Source organism: Podarcis bocagei, assembly GCF_964188305.1.
Source record: "Podarcis bocagei genome assembly, chromosome: Z".
NCBI lineage: Eukaryota > Metazoa > Chordata > Lepidosauria > Squamata > Lacertidae > Podarcis > Podarcis bocagei.
Genome location: NC_138140.1, coordinates 42614370 through 42632449, shown reverse-complemented (window position 1 = coordinate 42632449; position 18080 = coordinate 42614370). Strand labels below are relative to the sequence as shown.

The 18080-nt window shown below is 46.5% G+C and overlaps 1 protein-coding gene across 2 annotated transcripts; it reads left to right on the top strand.

Annotated features, from left to right (window-relative positions):
- The first annotated feature begins 110 nt into the window (after positions 1–110).
- ZBTB33 (zinc finger and BTB domain containing 33) lies at positions 111–17642 on the top strand. 2 transcript variants are annotated; one of them, XM_081179017.1, is made up of 2 exons: positions 111–211; positions 15566–17642. In XM_081179017.1, exons 1-2 carry the CDS (start codon positions 169–171, stop codon positions 17587–17589), a joined length of 2067 nt encoding a protein of 688 aa, XP_081035143.1. In that variant the 5' UTR covers positions 111–168; the 3' UTR covers positions 17590–17642. The 2 variants fall into 2 exon arrangements, with proteins under 2 accessions (XP_081035143.1, XP_081035144.1); XM_081179018.1 differs by lacking the exon at positions 111–211 and adding an exon at positions 11523–11635.
- The last annotated feature ends 438 nt before the right edge of the window (positions 17643–18080 follow it).

Genomic DNA, 18080 nt, shown 5'->3' with positions numbered 1-18080 from the left:
CACGGGTCAAATATTACGTAGATTACGTTTCTTTACTTTTTATCTCTACGGTCACCCTTTGCATCCGGGCGCAACACCGTATAGCGCTCGTGCTGCTACAAGGTGACTCGCAATGGTTCCTAGAGACGGTTCCTTTGTGCTTGGATGGGCTGCAGCCCCTAAGGAGCGATGGAGGCTGGCGCCATGACCGAGGCGGGAGGCCAAACTCCAGGTGAGAACAACCTTTCCTGGCAGTTCATTGCGCTTCGGAGGTGCGGCTAAGGAGCCGGGCAAGCAACTGAAAAAGGCGGGGACGGGGGAGGTTTATTAGGGACCATTTGACACAACCCCTTTGGATAAAAGAAAAAGCGAAGCAAGGTCCTGGCTGGGTTGTTGCGCGCCTTTCTTTTCTGTGGGGTGCACAGAATACTGGAGATTCAAATACTGGGGATTATTTTTTAAAAAAATAAGACTAAGAACCGAAGGGCTTCTTGTTACGTTTTCTGATTCTGGGTAGCAAAATGTAGGAATAAAAAATAGTTCTCTTGGCGTTAAGAACCACCTCAGTTCCTATTATCACACCTACCACATAAGAGTCTCTCAGATATAAACACACACACACACATATAAATCCATACGTTCATAAAACTGTTTATCTCTACAGATTAGTTGAACTGGCAATTCTGTTTTCCCAGCTAAGCTTTACCAGGGCTGAGATCCACAAAACCCATAAAGGAAAACAGTGTTTTGATATTCAGCATTTTGATACCTATCATATGTGCAGGATAGGTGGCAGATTCATTGTTCATTTTGAAGTTCTGGAATGTGATTCTCAGGATAGGTTGGATCCTAAAAGTTACTAGAGAACATTGTTGGGAAGCTACACAAATACTTCTCTTGTACCCTAAATGTAGACAACGTAATTAGGAAGTAGTTTCATAGAACTGTAGAGTTGGAAGGTACCCTGGGGATCATCTAGTCCAACCCCCTTCAGTACAGGAATGTGCAGCTGTTCCATATGGGGATTGAACCTGTGACCCTGGTGTAATCAGCTCCATGCTCTAACCCAGTGGTTCCCAATTAGCTAATTGCTGAGGGACCCCCCCCCCCCTATTTTTCAAAAGCCAAGCCACGGACCCCCTACTTTCAAAAAGCAATTTTCTGAACAAAATGTGGGGTAGCACCTAATAAGCAAAGGATTTTAGGTATACTGAAAAACAGACTAGGGCTGAGCGATACCTGGTTTTCAACATTGTGACACATATTGCTAAACCTTGTGATATTCTGATACCTGAAATTGGGGGTGAGGGAAGGAGCAGTCACATAGATCCAGTGGGCGGGGTGTGTGCAGAGATCAGAATGGGTTGGGGAAGGGAGAAGAGGAAGCAGAGTCACCTCCACCACATTGTTTGAGAGGGATGGGGATGGGTGGTGCATCAAGCCCCCTTCAATGGTACAGCCAGCAGTGGCAGCCAGCTAAGATGCACATCCACTGTGGCTGCTGCTGCTTTCCTGCTGACTGAGAAAAGCTGCTCCACCTCAGTGCCAGGGGAAGATAGTGCCATGGTGCCTTGAAGTCAAGGCGATCAGTTGCTCTGTTTGTCAGCATGAGTGAAAGGCAGTGCCTCACAGTTACCCTGTTTTCCCTCAGTGTGAGGGAAGACTGCAGTGTTATCGGCTGCCTTTGTCTCCCTCAGCATGAGGAAGGCAAGCTCAGATCAGCCGTGTTAACGGCTGAGTTCATCATGCGGTATCAGCGGTGCCTTGAAACTGGCTGCCTTGCTCTCCCTTGCGTGAGGAGCAATATATTGCTGCGCATTGCTGGGTCAAAGTTGTTATCGCGATGTGATATCCAAACCGATTTTGGCCAATTTGTTGAAAAAATCACACAGCGCTAAACAGACCATAAAATTTGAGATATTACCATGCAAAAATGGCTCAAAATATAGTTTGGGTCCCCAAACCCCCTGGGTGTGTTCTGCAGACCCCCAGGGATCCCCAGACCCCTAATTGGGCGCCACTGCTCTAACCAACAGAGCTTTCCTAGTGCAGTTCAACAAGCGTTCTTCATTATGTGTTTGGGACTAAAGAAACTACAATGCTTATAACGCTTCTCCCTACGCCTTCCTATTTTGTGAAAGATGAAATATCATTAGCACCTTAGGCAACTGAGAGAAATTTTATTTGAAGCCTGTCTTACAGGAGTAATAATAAAAATGTGAACATTAACTGGACTGAAGTATAATAGGTAGAGCTATTTGAGTCACTTCAGTTAAAGCCTTCTTCAGTGGCAATCACTTGTAGCTGAGTAAGATTGTCTTCCATGAACACGGTTTTAACAGTGAGTCCGTAAGTGACTGTGGAGGCCAATTCTGGATCCACACATCCTTCCACATAGGTTTCTGGGCGGGAGTTGAACATGGTGAGGGTTTGTCAAACGTGCCTTCCTCTTAGCATGTTTCTTCCTTTTGTCCTGAATTCAAGTGTCTTCAAAGCCCATGACACCTTTGGTAAAGGCTGTTCTCCAATTGGAGCACTCGCAGGCCAGTGTTTCCCAGTTGTCGGTGTTTATACTACTTTTTAAAGATTTGCCTTGAGAGAGACTTTAAACCTCTTTTGTTGATCACCAGCATTACACTTTCCATTTTAAAGTTTGGAATAGAGTAGTTGCTTTGGAAGGCGATAATCAGGCATCCGAACAACATGACCAGTCCAACGAAGTTGATGTTGAACAATTATTGCTTTGACACTGGCGATCTTTGCTTCTTCCAGTACACTGGCATTAGTTTGCCTGTCTTCACAAGTGATGTGTAGAATTTTTCATAGACACCGTTGATTGAATCTTTCGAGGAGTTGGAAATGGTGTTTATAAGAGGTGCATGTTTCACAAGCATACAGTTGGTAGTACAATAGTAGTGTACAAGCATTTTTGTTTCCCTGCGACTGTCCCGGTCCTCAAACACTTCAATCTGGAGAAAGCTGCACTCGCAGAGCTCAGGTGATGTTGGCTTTTGGCATCAATGTTGGCCCTTGTAGAAAGATAACTGCCCAGGTAGGAGAAGTGATCAACAGTTTCCAACGTTACACGATTGGGTTGGATTTGTGGCACTGCAGAGGGGTTGCTTTGTGCTTGTTGGTGCAGCACTTTGGTTTTTTGGATGTTGAGTGAAAGGCCAAGCTTTTTGTAAGCTTGCGTGAAGATATTTAAGATGGTTTGGAGGTCATCCTCTAAGCGTACTGAAGCTTTATGACAGAAGTTAAGGTAACCTTACTATTTGCTTTCAGCCTACTCAAATTAAAGAGATTTCTATCTGTTCGATATATGATTTCTACTCCAGTGGGGAGTTTTCCTTCGACAAAGTGTAGGATCATGGCAATGAAATAATCAATAGAGTTGGGACGATAACACAACCCTGTTTATCACCTGGTCCTAATGTGAATGGTTCACTTTGAGAACCATTGCTGCTGTTGCTGTCATATCATCATGGAGGAGCCAAAGGATGTACACAAATTTATCTGGGCGGCCAATTTTCAGAAGGAAATGCCAAAGGGCAATAAGATTTATAGTGTCAAAGGTCTCAGTCAGGTCAATAAACACCATATACAGGGGCTGGTTTTGTTCTCTGCATTTTTCTTGAAGCTGTTGAGTGGCGAAAATCATGTCCACTGTCCCCCCTAGAAGGTCTAAAACCATTTTGGGATTCAGAAAAGGTAGCCTCGGATATTGTTAAGAGATGGTTTGCTAAGATCCTTGCCAGAATTTTGCTGGCCGCAGCTAATAAAGAGATGCCTCGATAGTTTCCACAATCCATTCTGTCACCTTTTGATCATTTTGGCATCCCTAAAGTCTGCTGGGATCTCCTCTCTCTCCCAGATTTTTTTGATGAGCTTGTGAAGTTGTTGTGTAAGTTCAATTCCACCCACTTTGAAGATTTCGGCAGGTATCCCATCAGTTTCGCTGGCTTTGTTGTTTTTCATTTAGTTAATAGCTGTACACAGCTCTTCCAGATTTGGCCTTTGAAACCGTGAAGGCGGTGAATGTCCTGTGTGAGTGTCTGAAGGCTAACAGATTGAGGCTGAATCTTGACAAGACAAAAGTAATGTTTTTGGGGGGACAGGGGTTGGGCAGGTGTGGAGGACTCCCTGGTCCTGAATGGGGTAACTGTGCCCATGAAGGACCATGTGCACAGTCTGGGAGTCATTTTGGACTCACAGCTGTCCATGGAGGCGCAGGTCAGTTCTGTGTCCAGGGCAGCTGCCTACCAGTTCCATCTGGTACGCAGGCTGAGACCCTACCTGCCTGCAGACTGTCTCGCCAGAGTAGTGCATGCTCTAGTTATCTCCCACTTGGACTACTACAATGCACTCTACTTGGGGCTACCTTTGAAGGTGATCTGGAAACTACAACTAATCCAGAATGTGGCACCAAGACTGCTGACTGGGAGTGGCCGCTGAGTCCATATAACACCGGTCCTGAAAGACCTACATTGGCTCCCAGTGCGTTTCTGAGCACAATTCAAAGTGTTGGTGCTGACCTTTAAAGCCCTAGATGGCCTTGGCTCAGTATACCTGAAGGAGAATTACAAGCCTGGTAGATGAAGGGAACGCAGTGGATGTAGAATACCTTGATTTCAGCAAGGCATTTGACAAGGTGCCCCATGATATTCTTGTAAAGAAGCTGGTAAAATGCGGTCTTGACTATGCTACCACTCAGTGGATTTGTAACTGGCTGACTGACCGAACCCAAAGGGTTCAATGGTTCCTCTTCATCCTGGAGAAGAGTGACTAGTGGGGTGCCACAGGGTTCTGTCTTGGGCCCGGTCTTATTCAACATCTTTATCAACGACTTGGATGATGGACTCAAGGGCATCCTGATCAAATTTGCAGATGACACCAAACTGGGAGGGGTGGCTAACACCCCAGAGGACAGGATCACACTTCAAAACGACCTTGACAGATTAGAGAACTGGGCCAAAACAAACAAGATGAATTTTAACAGGGAGAAATGTAAAGTATTGCACTTCGGCAAAAAAAAATGAGAGGCACAAATACAAGATGGGTGACACCTGGCTTGAAAGCAGTACATGTGAAAAGGATCTAGGAGTCTTGGTTGACCACAAACTTGACATGAGCCAACAGTGTGATGCGGCAGCTAAAAAAGCCAATGCAATTCTGGGCTGCATCAATAGGAGTATAGCATCTAGATCAAGGGAAGTAATAGTGCCACTGTATTCTGCTCTGGTCAGACCTCACCTGGAGTACTGTGTCCAGTTCTTGGGCACCACAGTTCAAGAAGGACACTGACAAACTGGAACGTGTCCAGAGGAGGGCAACCAAAATGGTCAAAGGCCTGGAAACGATGCCTTATGAGGAATGGCTAAGGGAGCTGGGCATGTTTAGCCTGGAGAAGAGGAGGTTAAGGGGTGATATGATAGCCATGTTCAAATATATAAAAGGATGTCATATAGAGGAGGGAGAAAGGTTGTTTTCTGCTGCTCCAGAGAAGCGGACACGGAGCAATGGATCCAAACTACAAGAAAGAAGATTCCACCTAAACATTAGGAAGAACTTCCTGACAGTAAGAGCTGTTCGACAGTGGAATTTGCTGCCAAGGAGTGTGGTGGAGTCTCCTACTTTGGAGGTCTTTAAGCAGAGGCTTGACAACCATATGTCAGGAGTGCTCTGATGGTGTTTCCTGCTTGGCAGGGGGTTGGACTCGATGGCCCTTGTGGTCTCTTCCAACTCTATGATTCTATGAGTGTCTCCACCCCCATCGTTCACTGAGGTCCGGCTCTGAGGGTGGTTCCCTCCCTGCGAGAAGTGAGATTACAGGGAACCAGGCAGAGGGCCTTCTCAGTAGTGGTGCCTGCCCTGTGGAATGCCCTTCCAATAGTTGTCAAGGAAATAAAAAGCTATCTGACTTTTAGAATACATCTGAAGGCAGCCCTATTTAGGGAATTTTTTAATGTTTAGTGTTTTATCATGTTTTTAATATTCTGTTGGGAGCTGCCTAGAGTGGCTGGGGAAACCCCACCAGATGGGTGGGGTATAAATAAATAAATAATTTATTTATTTATTTCTATCTCTTTGCCAGATCTGAAAAGCCTTCCTTTTCTTGTCAATAATGTCTCCAATCTTACTGTTATTCTCATCAAACCAGTCCTGGTGTTTCTTGGTTTGGTGTCCAATAGTTTGTTCAAATGCTGCAGTAATGGATGTTTTTAGCTTGGTCCAGTGTTCCTCAATGTTATCAGGGAACTCCAAATGCAGATGGTCCTTAAGAGTCATTTGGAAGAAATCTTGAGGAGCTTGAGTGTTTTGCACCTTGGTTTCCTACCTTGAAGCCTACGTTGTGGTATAATCTTGATAGCCATCGTGGAGTGTATTAATCGGTGATCTGTCCAGCAGTTGTCAGCACTCATTACAGCTCTGGTAAGGAGCACATAACAGCGATCTTCTACTCGGACAATTACATAGTCTAAGAGGTGCCAGTGGTTCGACTGAGGGTGCCTCCATGATGTTTTCAATTTTGTTGTTGTTGAAAGAGTGTGTTGGTAATAACAAGGTTGTGTGCTGCACATATAGTCAAAAATAAGATTCTGTTCTGGTTGCTGTTGCCAGTTCCTTCTTTCCCAATAGTCCAAGGCTACAGATCGAAATCTCGCCCAACTTTTGCATTAAAATCACCCAGGAGAATAACTGAGAGGATGGTATCCAGCTGAGAGTAAAAAAAATTATTTAATGCTTTCATTGGCATCCAGTGTTGGTGCATAAGCGCTTAGAATCATAGTCTGATGGTTTATGGTGAGTTTTATTCGAAGGGTTGAAAGTTGCTCATTAATGCCGGTAGGGACTTCTGACAAGAGCTTCACAAGATCGTTTTTGATAGCAAAGCCTGCTCCATGTATTCAATGATGTTCTTCAGGTAGACCTTTCCAGAAGAAGTGTAGCCTCCTTTCCGTCCTTCAATTGTCCCTCACCAGCTCTTCGAGTTTCTTAAGGCACTGCAATATTGATGTTAAAACGTCGCAGCTCTCTTGCAATGATGGCAGTTCAGCGTTCAGAATGCTCACCATCTGTGTTATCCAACAAAGTCCATATATTCCATGTTCCAAAGATCAATTGTCTTTTACAACCACTGGGTGACCCCACTGTGCAAGGTAATACAGTCAGGGAAATAGGGACGCAGACTATGTTTAGGACACTTTTTCTAGCCCCTACCTCTTTTTGGGATGAGCAGACAGAGTGGATCCTAAATAGGGCTGCTCAGTCATGGACATAGCTGCCGAGCTGCTCAACTGCCTCATTCCTTGAGTCAGAGTGACTGAATCTGTATCCACCGCCCATGTACTGGTTCATGACTAGGGGCTTCCAGATTTCACAGTCCTGCCCCTGTTACCATTTGCCGATCACCATGGGACTTTTGGGGTTTGGGTTTGGGATGGGTTTTTGGAAGACACCTGTGCATGAATTTGTTTTATGTGTCTAGATCAGTGCACGCTGACCAACGTACAGTCTTCGCAGTAAGACTGCGCTTGGGGGGGAATTGTCATCGCGCCACTCCTTGGTGTGTGGAGTGCCTCAGGGTGCGATTCTCCCCCCGATGCTTTTTAACATCTTTATGCGCCCCCTCGCCCAGCTTGTCCGGAGTTTTGGGCTGGGTTGCCATCAGTATGCTGATGACACCCAGCTCTATCTGTTGATGGATGGCCATCCTGACTCGGCCCCAGACACACTGACCAGATGTCTGGAAGCTGTGGCTGGATGGTTACGTGGGAGCCGGTTGAAGTTAAATCCTTCGAAGACAGAGGTCCTCTGGCTGGGGCGGGACGATATGGGATCGAGGGGGCAACTCCCATCTCTTGCGGGGGTGCAATTAGTGCCAGCACCGTCCGTTAAGAGTTTGGGTGTAATCTTCGATACCTCCCTCTCTATGGAGGCGCAGATTACAGCTATAACAAAGGCGGCATTTTTTCATCTCCGCCAAGCTAAGCAGTTGGCCCCTTATCTCTCTCGCCCTGACCTAGCCACTGTGATCCATGCGACGGTCACCTCCAGACTGGATTATTGTAACTCGCTCTACGTGGGGCTGCCCTTGAGACTGACCCAGAAACTCCAGCGGGTGCAGAATGCCGCGGCGAGACTCCTTACGGGGTCTTCGCTGCGAGATCACATTCATCCGGTACTTTACCAGCTGCACTGGCTCCCGGTGGAGTACAGGATCAGGTTTAAGGTGCTGGTTTTAACCTTTAAAGCCCTATACGGCCTAGGACCCTCGTACCTACGGGACCGCCTCTCCTGGTATGCCCCACAGAGAAACCTACGGTCTGCAAATAATAACATCCTCAAGGTCCCAGGCCTCAGAGAGGTTAGGCTGGCCTCAACTAGAGCCAGGGCCTTCTCGGCTGCGGCTCCAATCTGGTGGAATGCTCTGTCACAAGAGACTAGGGCCCTGCGGGACCTGACATCTTTCCGCAGGGCCTGCAAGACAGAGTTGTTCCGCCAGGCCCTTGGTCAGGGCGTAGCCTGACTCCCTCCTCTGGCAACCTGCACAGAATTTTGCTTAATCGGTTGCCATCAATCTGATTTTAATTAATTTTTATAATGAAATATTTTTAATTGTGTGATTATTGTTGTTAGCTGCCCTGAGCCCGGCTTCGGCTGGGGAGGGCGGGATATAAATAAAATTTATTATTATTATTATTATAAGGCTCTATTGCGATGGCTACTCACGGTAGATTTTTATCTGCTGCAGCCTTCATCTGCCTTCACAGCCGTTGTATCTTCCGCCTGTTCTGCCGTTGAGGACTTCTTGGATCATTCTTGGTCTAGTTCCTCCCTTTTGACCTTGCCGCCTTTGGTGATCCTGCTGGGAGTATGAGACTCCCGACGGCTTCGCTCACAAGGGTCTTAGGAATGTGGAAGCCCACTCACCACAAGGTGATGATCCAGCGAGTCACGCAATAGGACTCCCTGCTGCCTGACACCATCTTGCCCAGGAAGTGACCTGGGGACTTGTAAAGTTAAAGTAGTATTGGAGTTACAAGAGACTGTGGAAATAACAGGCACTACCACAATTTTCTCTCTCTCTCTGAGGAATTGACTCTGTCTTAAAAGTGAAAAGAGATGTGGGTAGGGAGGAATATTAGAAATACTTACCCAGAAAGAAGGAGAATACATCTACATTCTCTTAACTATTGGAAGGTCCACACTTATTTCCTAGTGGGCAAGCATTCCAAGGGCTGCTCACCAGTTGAGCCTCTCCCAGAAAACAATAGAGATCACTTGCAGATTCTACTGAGAAAGCAGGGTATGAATCCCAGAACTGTGCTAACTGCAAGCGGAGAAAGTACATTAGCAATACAAACAAACGGCAGTCATTTCTATTGACACCATCAATATACAGGTGGGAATTAAATGACAATAGGTAATTACAATTAAATGACAATAGGTGATTTAAAGGATACTTCTGCTTCTTGTGTTTATTCTGCTATTGAATCAAGTTCTTTTTTTATATATGTTAGGACCAGTTGCCTAATCTGAAGTGATTAATAAGTGGCTTGCATTGTCAACTTGTAGGCAGCTCATACACTTGTGGATTGGCTGGATGTGCATAAATCAACAGTTTCAGTAGCTAGGGGCAAGCTGCTTTCTAGGCTGTCTTTATCAAGATTGACAAATGCAGGTCAGGGCATTAGCATAGGTATCTAGCATTTGAAGTGGCTCCTGGGACACCCAGATAGCACTTTGCAGACTTGGTAAGTAAATCTTTATTTTTGCCCCTGCTGAGATTAGCTGCAAGGTATGTTTTTAAAGAATGTCGGAAGCATTTTACATTGTCACGGTAAAATCTGGGTGCGAGGCTGCTCTGCCACCCAGCTCGTCGGACTAAGTCCGCGGGTCCCTGAGGAGGAAAATGAGCTCAGCCGGAGACAGGAGCAAACTGCAGACGATCCAAGTTTATTGCGCAACAGGTTCAAGACGAGATTGAACCCCGAGAAAGGGGTGACATGAACTTTTGAAACTTCCCTCCATGTCCCAGAATACAGTGCAAAATACATCCTAGTTACATCATGAATACATTAAGAAGAGGTTGGGTTACACAGGATTAACATACGGAGGAGGTAGGGGGGATTATGCAGAGCTGGAGATATGCGCAGATAAGCACATCCTGAGTACCTGATGAGAAGACAATGGTCCATGTATGCATGGTCTGCCACCTGGCATTGCCCAGAGGAAAGTCTTGGCAGAGTGATTTGACAGGATTAGGGTCTTGACACCTTGCTTGAGAGATTATGGAGGACAGGGGAGGTGTCATGGAGTCCTAGAGAAATTGAGCAAATTGGCACGTTGATTTTCTATGAATTTTATAGATTTTAGTCCCTTTTGACATTGACAATTGGAAATAAATGGATATATTGTAGCGAAGAAGGAGGTGAAGAAGACATGCCCCCTCCCCTTCTGTATCAACATGCAAGTTGTGTTTTGACCATGCATCATAAAGTGAAGTATGCCCAGCTACCTCCAGTCATTCAGTGGCTGCCTGGAATAAGCTGCTGTTTCCCAGGACATCAACTTGCTTTTCTTTCTCAGTACGGTACTGGTGAGTTTAACACCGGCACTCTTGACTGGAGTGGGACTTGTATTTGTAGTAGGTAGTCAGGTGTAGCAGCAGCGTAATTTTTTTAATAGCCAAAGTGAACGAGTATTTAAATGCTGATTTTTATTTAGTGTCTGTGGGCTTTGAGGGTAGAGGTGCTGTCTGATTATGCCTTCCCTTCACCCCCGACCCGAAAAAACAACAACCTGGTGCTTGCTGTACTCGGAAGTAAGCTTCAAAGAGACTCCTTCCCAAGTACAGAGCATGCATAGGAGTTCGCAGCATTCTCCTTTTTATGTTTACACGGAAGCCCCATTCTTTAGTAAGACTCGGACTTTCCCTGGGTTCTGGGGCACACGTGACTTGAGAGTTTGCGATGATGCTCTGATGTCTCTCAGCCACGTGAGCGGCGGCTTTCTAGGACCTGGCTCTGTGGTTGCTGAGCCTTAGCCATCCATCCATCCCTTAATTCTTTTTATTCATGACTTTAATTACTTTTAATTAATGAAATTTCGGCTTTTGAAGTGTTCGAGATGACCGCATTCTGGCAGCTCCATTTTTTAATAATAAAAATAAAAATAAATTAACCACCCGATCGATCAATTAATTTTTTATTTTCTTTAAAAAAGACTTGGAGCTGCGCAGAATGCGGTCCTCGTCCCAAAAGCCGAAAGTTGCCGAAGAGCTTTCGGGGTTCCTTTCTAGATTTCCTTTCTTTCGCCGGAATTTTCCTACGGCAGCCGAGCGCGCTCTCCTTAAGGCTCTCCCTTCGAACGCGCCCTTTCCCAACGTTGCCGTGCGCGCTCGGGCGAAGTCGCCGAAACCTTCAGAGCGTGCGCGCGTGTTCGCCTCCCGATTCTTGAAACCGGGAGGCGGGGCGGAGGCGGGGCGGGGAGAGGAAGCGGCGCTGGCGCTACGGAGAGCCCGCAACAGCGGCCCCTGGCGGCGGGGCGGCTAACGGGGAGGCGTCTTGGACGTCTGCGGACGGCGGGTTTTCGCGTGCGCCTGTCTTCGGGGCTGGCGGCTTTGGGCGACGGTGCAAGGAGCGCGGCGGAGGTATCGGGCCCGTATATCTCTCTCTTTCTCCCTCTCTCTCCTACCTCCCCAACCCCCACTTACGCGGCGTGCGCGCGGAGTCCCAGAGAAGGATAATCCGCCGGGTGAGGCCGGCAGGAAAAGAAGGCGGCGCGCTCTCCTTTGTGCAAGCCGGTGCCGCCTTGCGCGTGCTTCGGGGAGGCGGCTCAGCGGCTTCCCCCATTAGCTCAGCTGGAGAAAGAGGGTGGGGGAGAAGGAGCCGGGGGAGAGGAAGCAGCCCCCTGGGGTGTCCTGGAGAGCCGCTTCCCCTTCCCCCGTTATTTTTTGCGCGCCCCCCCCTCCACCAACTTGTGCTGAACCCTCAAGTGTGTTGGTTTGCCCCTACTGGGATTCTTCCGTTCCTTTCAGGGATAGAGCACACCCCCCCCCCGCCGCCGATTTATTTTCTTTTTGGAAGCAAAGGGTAAATAACAAATAAGAGGACGGCCCCCATTGATCAGGGCTTGTTCATACTTCCGTTTGCATCTCCCTGTCCCTCCCACCCCCCTGCCCGCCAGGCAAACACATGGTTTTGTGCTGAATCGGGGCAAACAACAATTGAGTTTTCTGCAGATTGCCGTTTGTTCCAATTCAGCGGGGGGGGGGGGTCTGGTTAAAGGGCTTATCCCTAATTCCTCTTTCCCTGGGTGGCCATTTGTTCCAATCTATCGCTAAAGAGCAGGTTTGCCCTAGGAATGGGAGGGACAAAGGGGAAACCACTCAGACATATGCCTAGAATGTGGAAAAGCACTTGGACCCATGCTTTCTAGGTAGAAGTGTGGACGAGCCCCCTAGTCCAGCTATGCTTGGGGGGACAAGGGCCTAGAGAGTATACCGTATTTTTCGCTCTATAAGACGCACCAGACCACAAGACGCACCTAGTTTTTGGAGGAGGAAAACAAGAAAAAAAATATTCTGAATCCCAGAAGCCAGAACAGCAAGAGGGATCGCTGCGCAGCGAAAGCAGCAATCTCTCTTGCTGTTCTGGCTTCTGGGATAGCTGCGCAGCCTGCATTCGCTCCATAAGACGCACACACACTTCCCCTTACTTTTTAGGAGGGAAAAAGTGAGTCTTATAGAGCAAAAAATACGGTACTTGAGCTGTACAGTAGATGCTTAGTGTAGGGGGACTTGCAATGTGAGTTGCTCTGCCATGACCCCACCCCACCCCCTGCTTTCCCCAGTAGAAGAGCTGCAACTCAAGGGGTAGAGGACCTCCTTGGCGTGCAGAAGTCCCGGGTTCAATCCCCAGCACCTCCAGGTAGGACTGTCTGAAACCCTGGAAAGCCCCTGCCAGCCAGTGTATACGTTACTGGGCTAGATAGACTCATAAATCTGATTTGGTATAATGCAGCATCCCATGTTCCTAAGGTGCTACAGCACATCCCCTTCCTGAGGTTGCTGTTTGCTTCTTCCCTCCCTGGTGCTCATTGTTTCTTTTCCTCCCAAGTGTCCCCCCCCCCATCTCTGCTTCTGCTCTTTTTCCACCTAGCATCTTCCTCTTGCAGTTGCATCTCACCCCTCACTCACTTCTCCCCACAAATGGCACCTTAAAGCCTCTTCCATTTCACACACTTATAATTTGAATACCATCATTCACACTTGAAAGTATTACCCAGCAGCCACCCAGAAGTTCTCCTTGCTGCTGCTGCTGCTGCTGCTGCTGCTGTTTGCAGTGGTTCCGTCAGCCTTCAGTTTGGGGCATGTATAAAGCAAAATAACAAAAGAACCGCATGCACTAGCTGATTGTCTCTGGACACAGTGTGAAGCTGAGTGGAGTTGAGCATAGAATATGTGTATGTAGCAATCAAAGATTTCCCAAGGTTTTTGCTTTTCCTATAGAAACTTGTTGCTCCAGTTTGACAAATATATTCTGCATGATAATCCTCTATGCTTCACTCCTAAGAGTTGATGCTTTGTTTACAGGTTCTGTTTCTCCAGCTTTGACTGCAGCTGAAACTTTCCCCAGCTGTGGTTAGGGTTAGGGTGCTGTTTCAATTAGGGTAGGAGTAACTGAGCCAACTTGGCAAAGTGAGCTTGATTTCCAGGTGATGTAGCCCAGAATTGAGTCTCCAAGGGGGAACCTCAAAACTCTGTTCTGCCCTTCCCTCTGCAGCCAATGGAAGCTTCAGTCTGGTTATCCCTTTTTACATGTGCAGCACAGGGTGAGAGGGAGCTGGTCTACAGCTCTCTTTGCCATTGATGGTGGTAGTGGCTGTGGTGGAGATAGATTTAGTCCTGAAAGTGGGCCTTTCCCAGGCTTCATGCTCTCACATGCTCTCCTCCCACATATCCAGTCTATAGTCCCTTTAAGTAGTTTTATATGTCTCGGCATGCCTATACTATTTAATCAAGCTGGCTTCTCAATCTGTAGGATCTTACAAGCACTGAATTTCTGACTTCATTCTCACTCTCTTTCGTACAGGACAGGAGCTGTCTGCACTTTAATTATTCTAATATACAACGTTGTCTCACTGGGCCCATCCTAGAAAGCACAGGTCCAAGCAGTTTCAGCTATAGATCGGAACAAATGGCAGGTAACATATGAGGAAAAGCCAAATTGTCATTTGTTCTGACTGGTCGCTAAAGAGCAGTTTTTCCCCAGGGTAAAAGCAGCTGCACAAGAAGGTTGGATAAGCTCTTTGCTCTAAGGATGCAATAGGGAACTGGGCTCCCATGTCTTTAACAGTTGCCCAAGACTGAGTATCACAACAGCTGCAACTTTTCTCTCCAGTTATGGGAAAGGTGCAATTGTTAAGATGCTCCTTTCACCTTGTACTTAAAGGCTTGGGAGCTCAGTGACTTGTTTGCTCTGACAACCTGACTAACAATACATGTGTAAGGTAGTAGCCCTCGGTTGTGTAACAATATATAAATGCCCCCTTGCATTTTCTTTGCTTCAGTTAACAGTATTCTTTAAAAATATTTTTAGTTTTCCTCTTAATTAGGAGAATGAGAGATGCATTTATCCCCAAAGAGGCTGATATAATATAACCAGTCTTCTTTATGTATTGGATTTGCACAGATGTTTGGCATTTGAGGTTTGTAAATATTTATCGTTTTTCTGTAAAACAGGTCTAGGAAAAGCGTTGTCACTGACAGCGTTGCTTAGATATTTTTCAAAGCTGCTTTTCCATCAACCAAGAGGCTTCAGCCTTATAACATTTGGCTTTATTTGAAGGGAAACAGTATTTAGTTTGGGACATTAATAAATTATTTGGTTTTTTAAGCACAGCTTTTCTATCTGATAGTATCTGGAACTGAACCCAGTTTTTGTACACACACTCTCTTAGATGATTCCCCCCTCAGTAACACATGCAACTTTAAACACATTATGCAAAAATAAGGGCCATTATTGTTAAGAGAATTTACTTTTAAAATAAGTACAGTCATACCTCAGGTTGAATATGCTTCAGGATGAGCACTTTCGGGTTGCGCTCTGCGGTGACCCGGAAGTAATGGAGCACTTTACTTCCAGGTTTCACCGCTCACGCATGCACAGACGGTCAAAATGATGTCACGCACATGTGTGGAAGTGGCGAATCGTGGCACGCGCAGACGCGGGTTGCATTCGCTTCAGGATGCAAATAGGGCTCTGGAACGGATCCCATTCGCATCCTGAGGTACCACTGTAGTTTAAGATCGTAGCCCAGGTTATTGGGAAATGTAGTAGTAAATATTCTTAATGCTTTCTGTTTTGAGGAACTCTGAGTTGTTCCTTAATACATGGCTTCCAAGCAAGATAATCTCATAAGCAAGATAATCTCAAATTCATTAACATTCCAACTTAAAAGCTTTCATTCTGGTTCAAGATGCTGCTACTGAACATTCAAGATGATATTTGGGGTGCAGAGTATAAGCATCTCCTTCTGTTGCAGATACATATGAACACACTTCTCTTTCTCATTGTAGGAATGGAGACCAGGAAGCTAATCACTGCAACAGACAACCAGTACTCTGGCATGTTGTTAAAGGCTTTGGATGAACAGCGAGGACATGGACTTTTCTGTGATGTTACCATCATTGTGGAAGACCGGAAATTTCGAGCCCACAGAAATGTCCTCTCAGCCTCCAGCACTTACTTCCACCAGCTTTTCGCGCTTGCAGGTCAAGTGGTTGAACTGAACTTCATCAGAGCAGAGATTTTTGCAGAAATTCTCAATTACATTTACAGCTCCAAAATAGTCCGGGTAAGATCGGACTTGCTCGATGAGTTAATTAAATCAGGGCAGTTGCTGGGAGTTAAATTCCTTGCTGATTTGGGTGGGCCTTTGCAGCAGGTGAAAAGTATGTCAGGAAGTGTCAAGCCTGGCGCTTCAGAATGGCCCAGCTCTGAAACGAATGGCCTCGAAGTACAGAAACCTCCAACACCAGCTGGGGGCCAAAATCTAATTGATGAGAAGCCCGCTGTAACGGTCTCGTTGCATGGGGAAGCGTGTGATTCTGCAAAGATTACCATTAGTGATTCTGACGATGACGACGTCATTTTCTGCTCCGAGCTTGTGCCTCCAAAGGACTGTCCCCTGGAGCCTACTGTAGTAGCACAGAGCCAGCCTTGCCTAAATCCTGTGGGAGTCCCTGACCAAATAAATTGTACCAGCAGTTCCCCGCCTCAGTCAGCGACAGTGACAGCTCCGAGGCTTGACTCATGCCCTGGCCAGTCAAATCCAACTGAAAACCAAGTACCTGCTGAGCCATTTGTCCCCTCGCTTCCAAAACCTGCGGCTTCAAATATGCTTGTGTTAAATAGGCCGCAGATTGGAGCTTTGCCGAATGCTGGCTCATCGCATGAAATAGAGGTATCTCCTATCCCCGAAGAGAATCAGCAGCCATCTATTAACGACTCCTTAACTGACATGGAGACCAATGCCATTGATGAAGAAGAGGATGAGGATGAGGATGTTGAAGATGACGACGACATCCTCGGTTCATCCAGCCCAGGGTCAGCAAGCAGCAGTTCTTTGGTCCAGCAGCCCACCACCCCTAAACCAGCCGCTGCACCTGATGCCACAGGAGTACAGAAGAAGCACAGTCCTAGCTTTCCCCAAGAAGCAGTCTCCCAACCCAGAAAGTTCAAAAAGAAAGTTTCTGATGTTCTTCCTGGGAGCAACAAGGAAGCTCCTGTGGACTCTGTGCCAAAGCACGTAACAGAAGGCCAGAAGACCATCACTTTAGATAAAGCTACTGAGATAGAAGGCTTGTCGACAGGTTGCAAGGTTTATGCAAACATCGGTGAAGATACCTATGACATCGTAATTCCTGTGAAAGATGAAGCTGATGCAGAAGTTCAGTTGGATGACATGCCCAGAACATCGGAGGACGATTCTACAAACAGGAAGCGCCTCAAAGTGAAGCATGATGATCACTACGAGCTCATAATGGATGGCAAGGTCTACTACATCTGCATTGTGTGCAGGAGGTCTTACGTTTGTCTTACAAGTTTGCGGAGACACTTCAATGTGCATTCTTGGGAGAAGAAGTATCCATGTCGCTATTGCGAGAAGGTTTTTCCTCTTGCAGAGTACCGCACCAAGCATGAGATTCACCACACCGGGGAGCGGCGGTACCAGTGCTTGGCATGTGGCCAGTGTTTCATCAACTATCAGGTCATGGCCACGCATGTAAGATCGGTTCACAGCCAGGATCCTTCTGGCGAGTCCAAGCTATATCGCTTGCATCCCTGCCGGTCTCTGCAGATCAGAAATTATGCATATATTCCAGGTAGTTCCAGCAATATACCTATGGTAAATGACAATGCTCTTGTTTATCCTGTTGACCCTGCAGAAGAAGCCCCTCAAGAACCAGCCCCTAACCCTTCAGCAAAGCCAATGACCTGGGATGATATCTTTGTTCCGCAGGGAAACGAATCACTATTCAAACAAAATCCATCGGATGGCAGTACTGAATTTGAGTTTGTTATACCGGAATCTTACTGAATCTTCTCTCTGATCGAAATAGAAATATATATATATATATATATATATATATATATATATATATATATATAGATATTTGCTTTCGTAGATTTTCACGGGTACAGGAATGCGGGTTTTGGTGTCTTCGGGTGTCTTCCCGTGTAAGAGTTGGGGTGTCTAGGCGACGTTTCGACGAGGTCTCACTCGTCATCTTCAGGCTGGTGCTTTCGGCTTCTTGTTACTGGAACAGAGCAGGATCTCAGTGTTTGAGTTCCTATAAATCCCATCTTCTCAGAAAAAACTCTTCACAAGGTCAAGAGGTCAAGACACGAAAGCTTTAGCAACTAATCCACACCTAATGACCCTCCTAAGTGGTACTCAGAATATCACTCAAGAAATCACTCAAGATATCCCTCAAGTAATTAAGGAACAAAAGAAGAAAAGGCACACTAACCTGGGAACTCCCTCTCTGCCCAGAACGTTGGAGGCTATACACCACACCCCCTCAACAG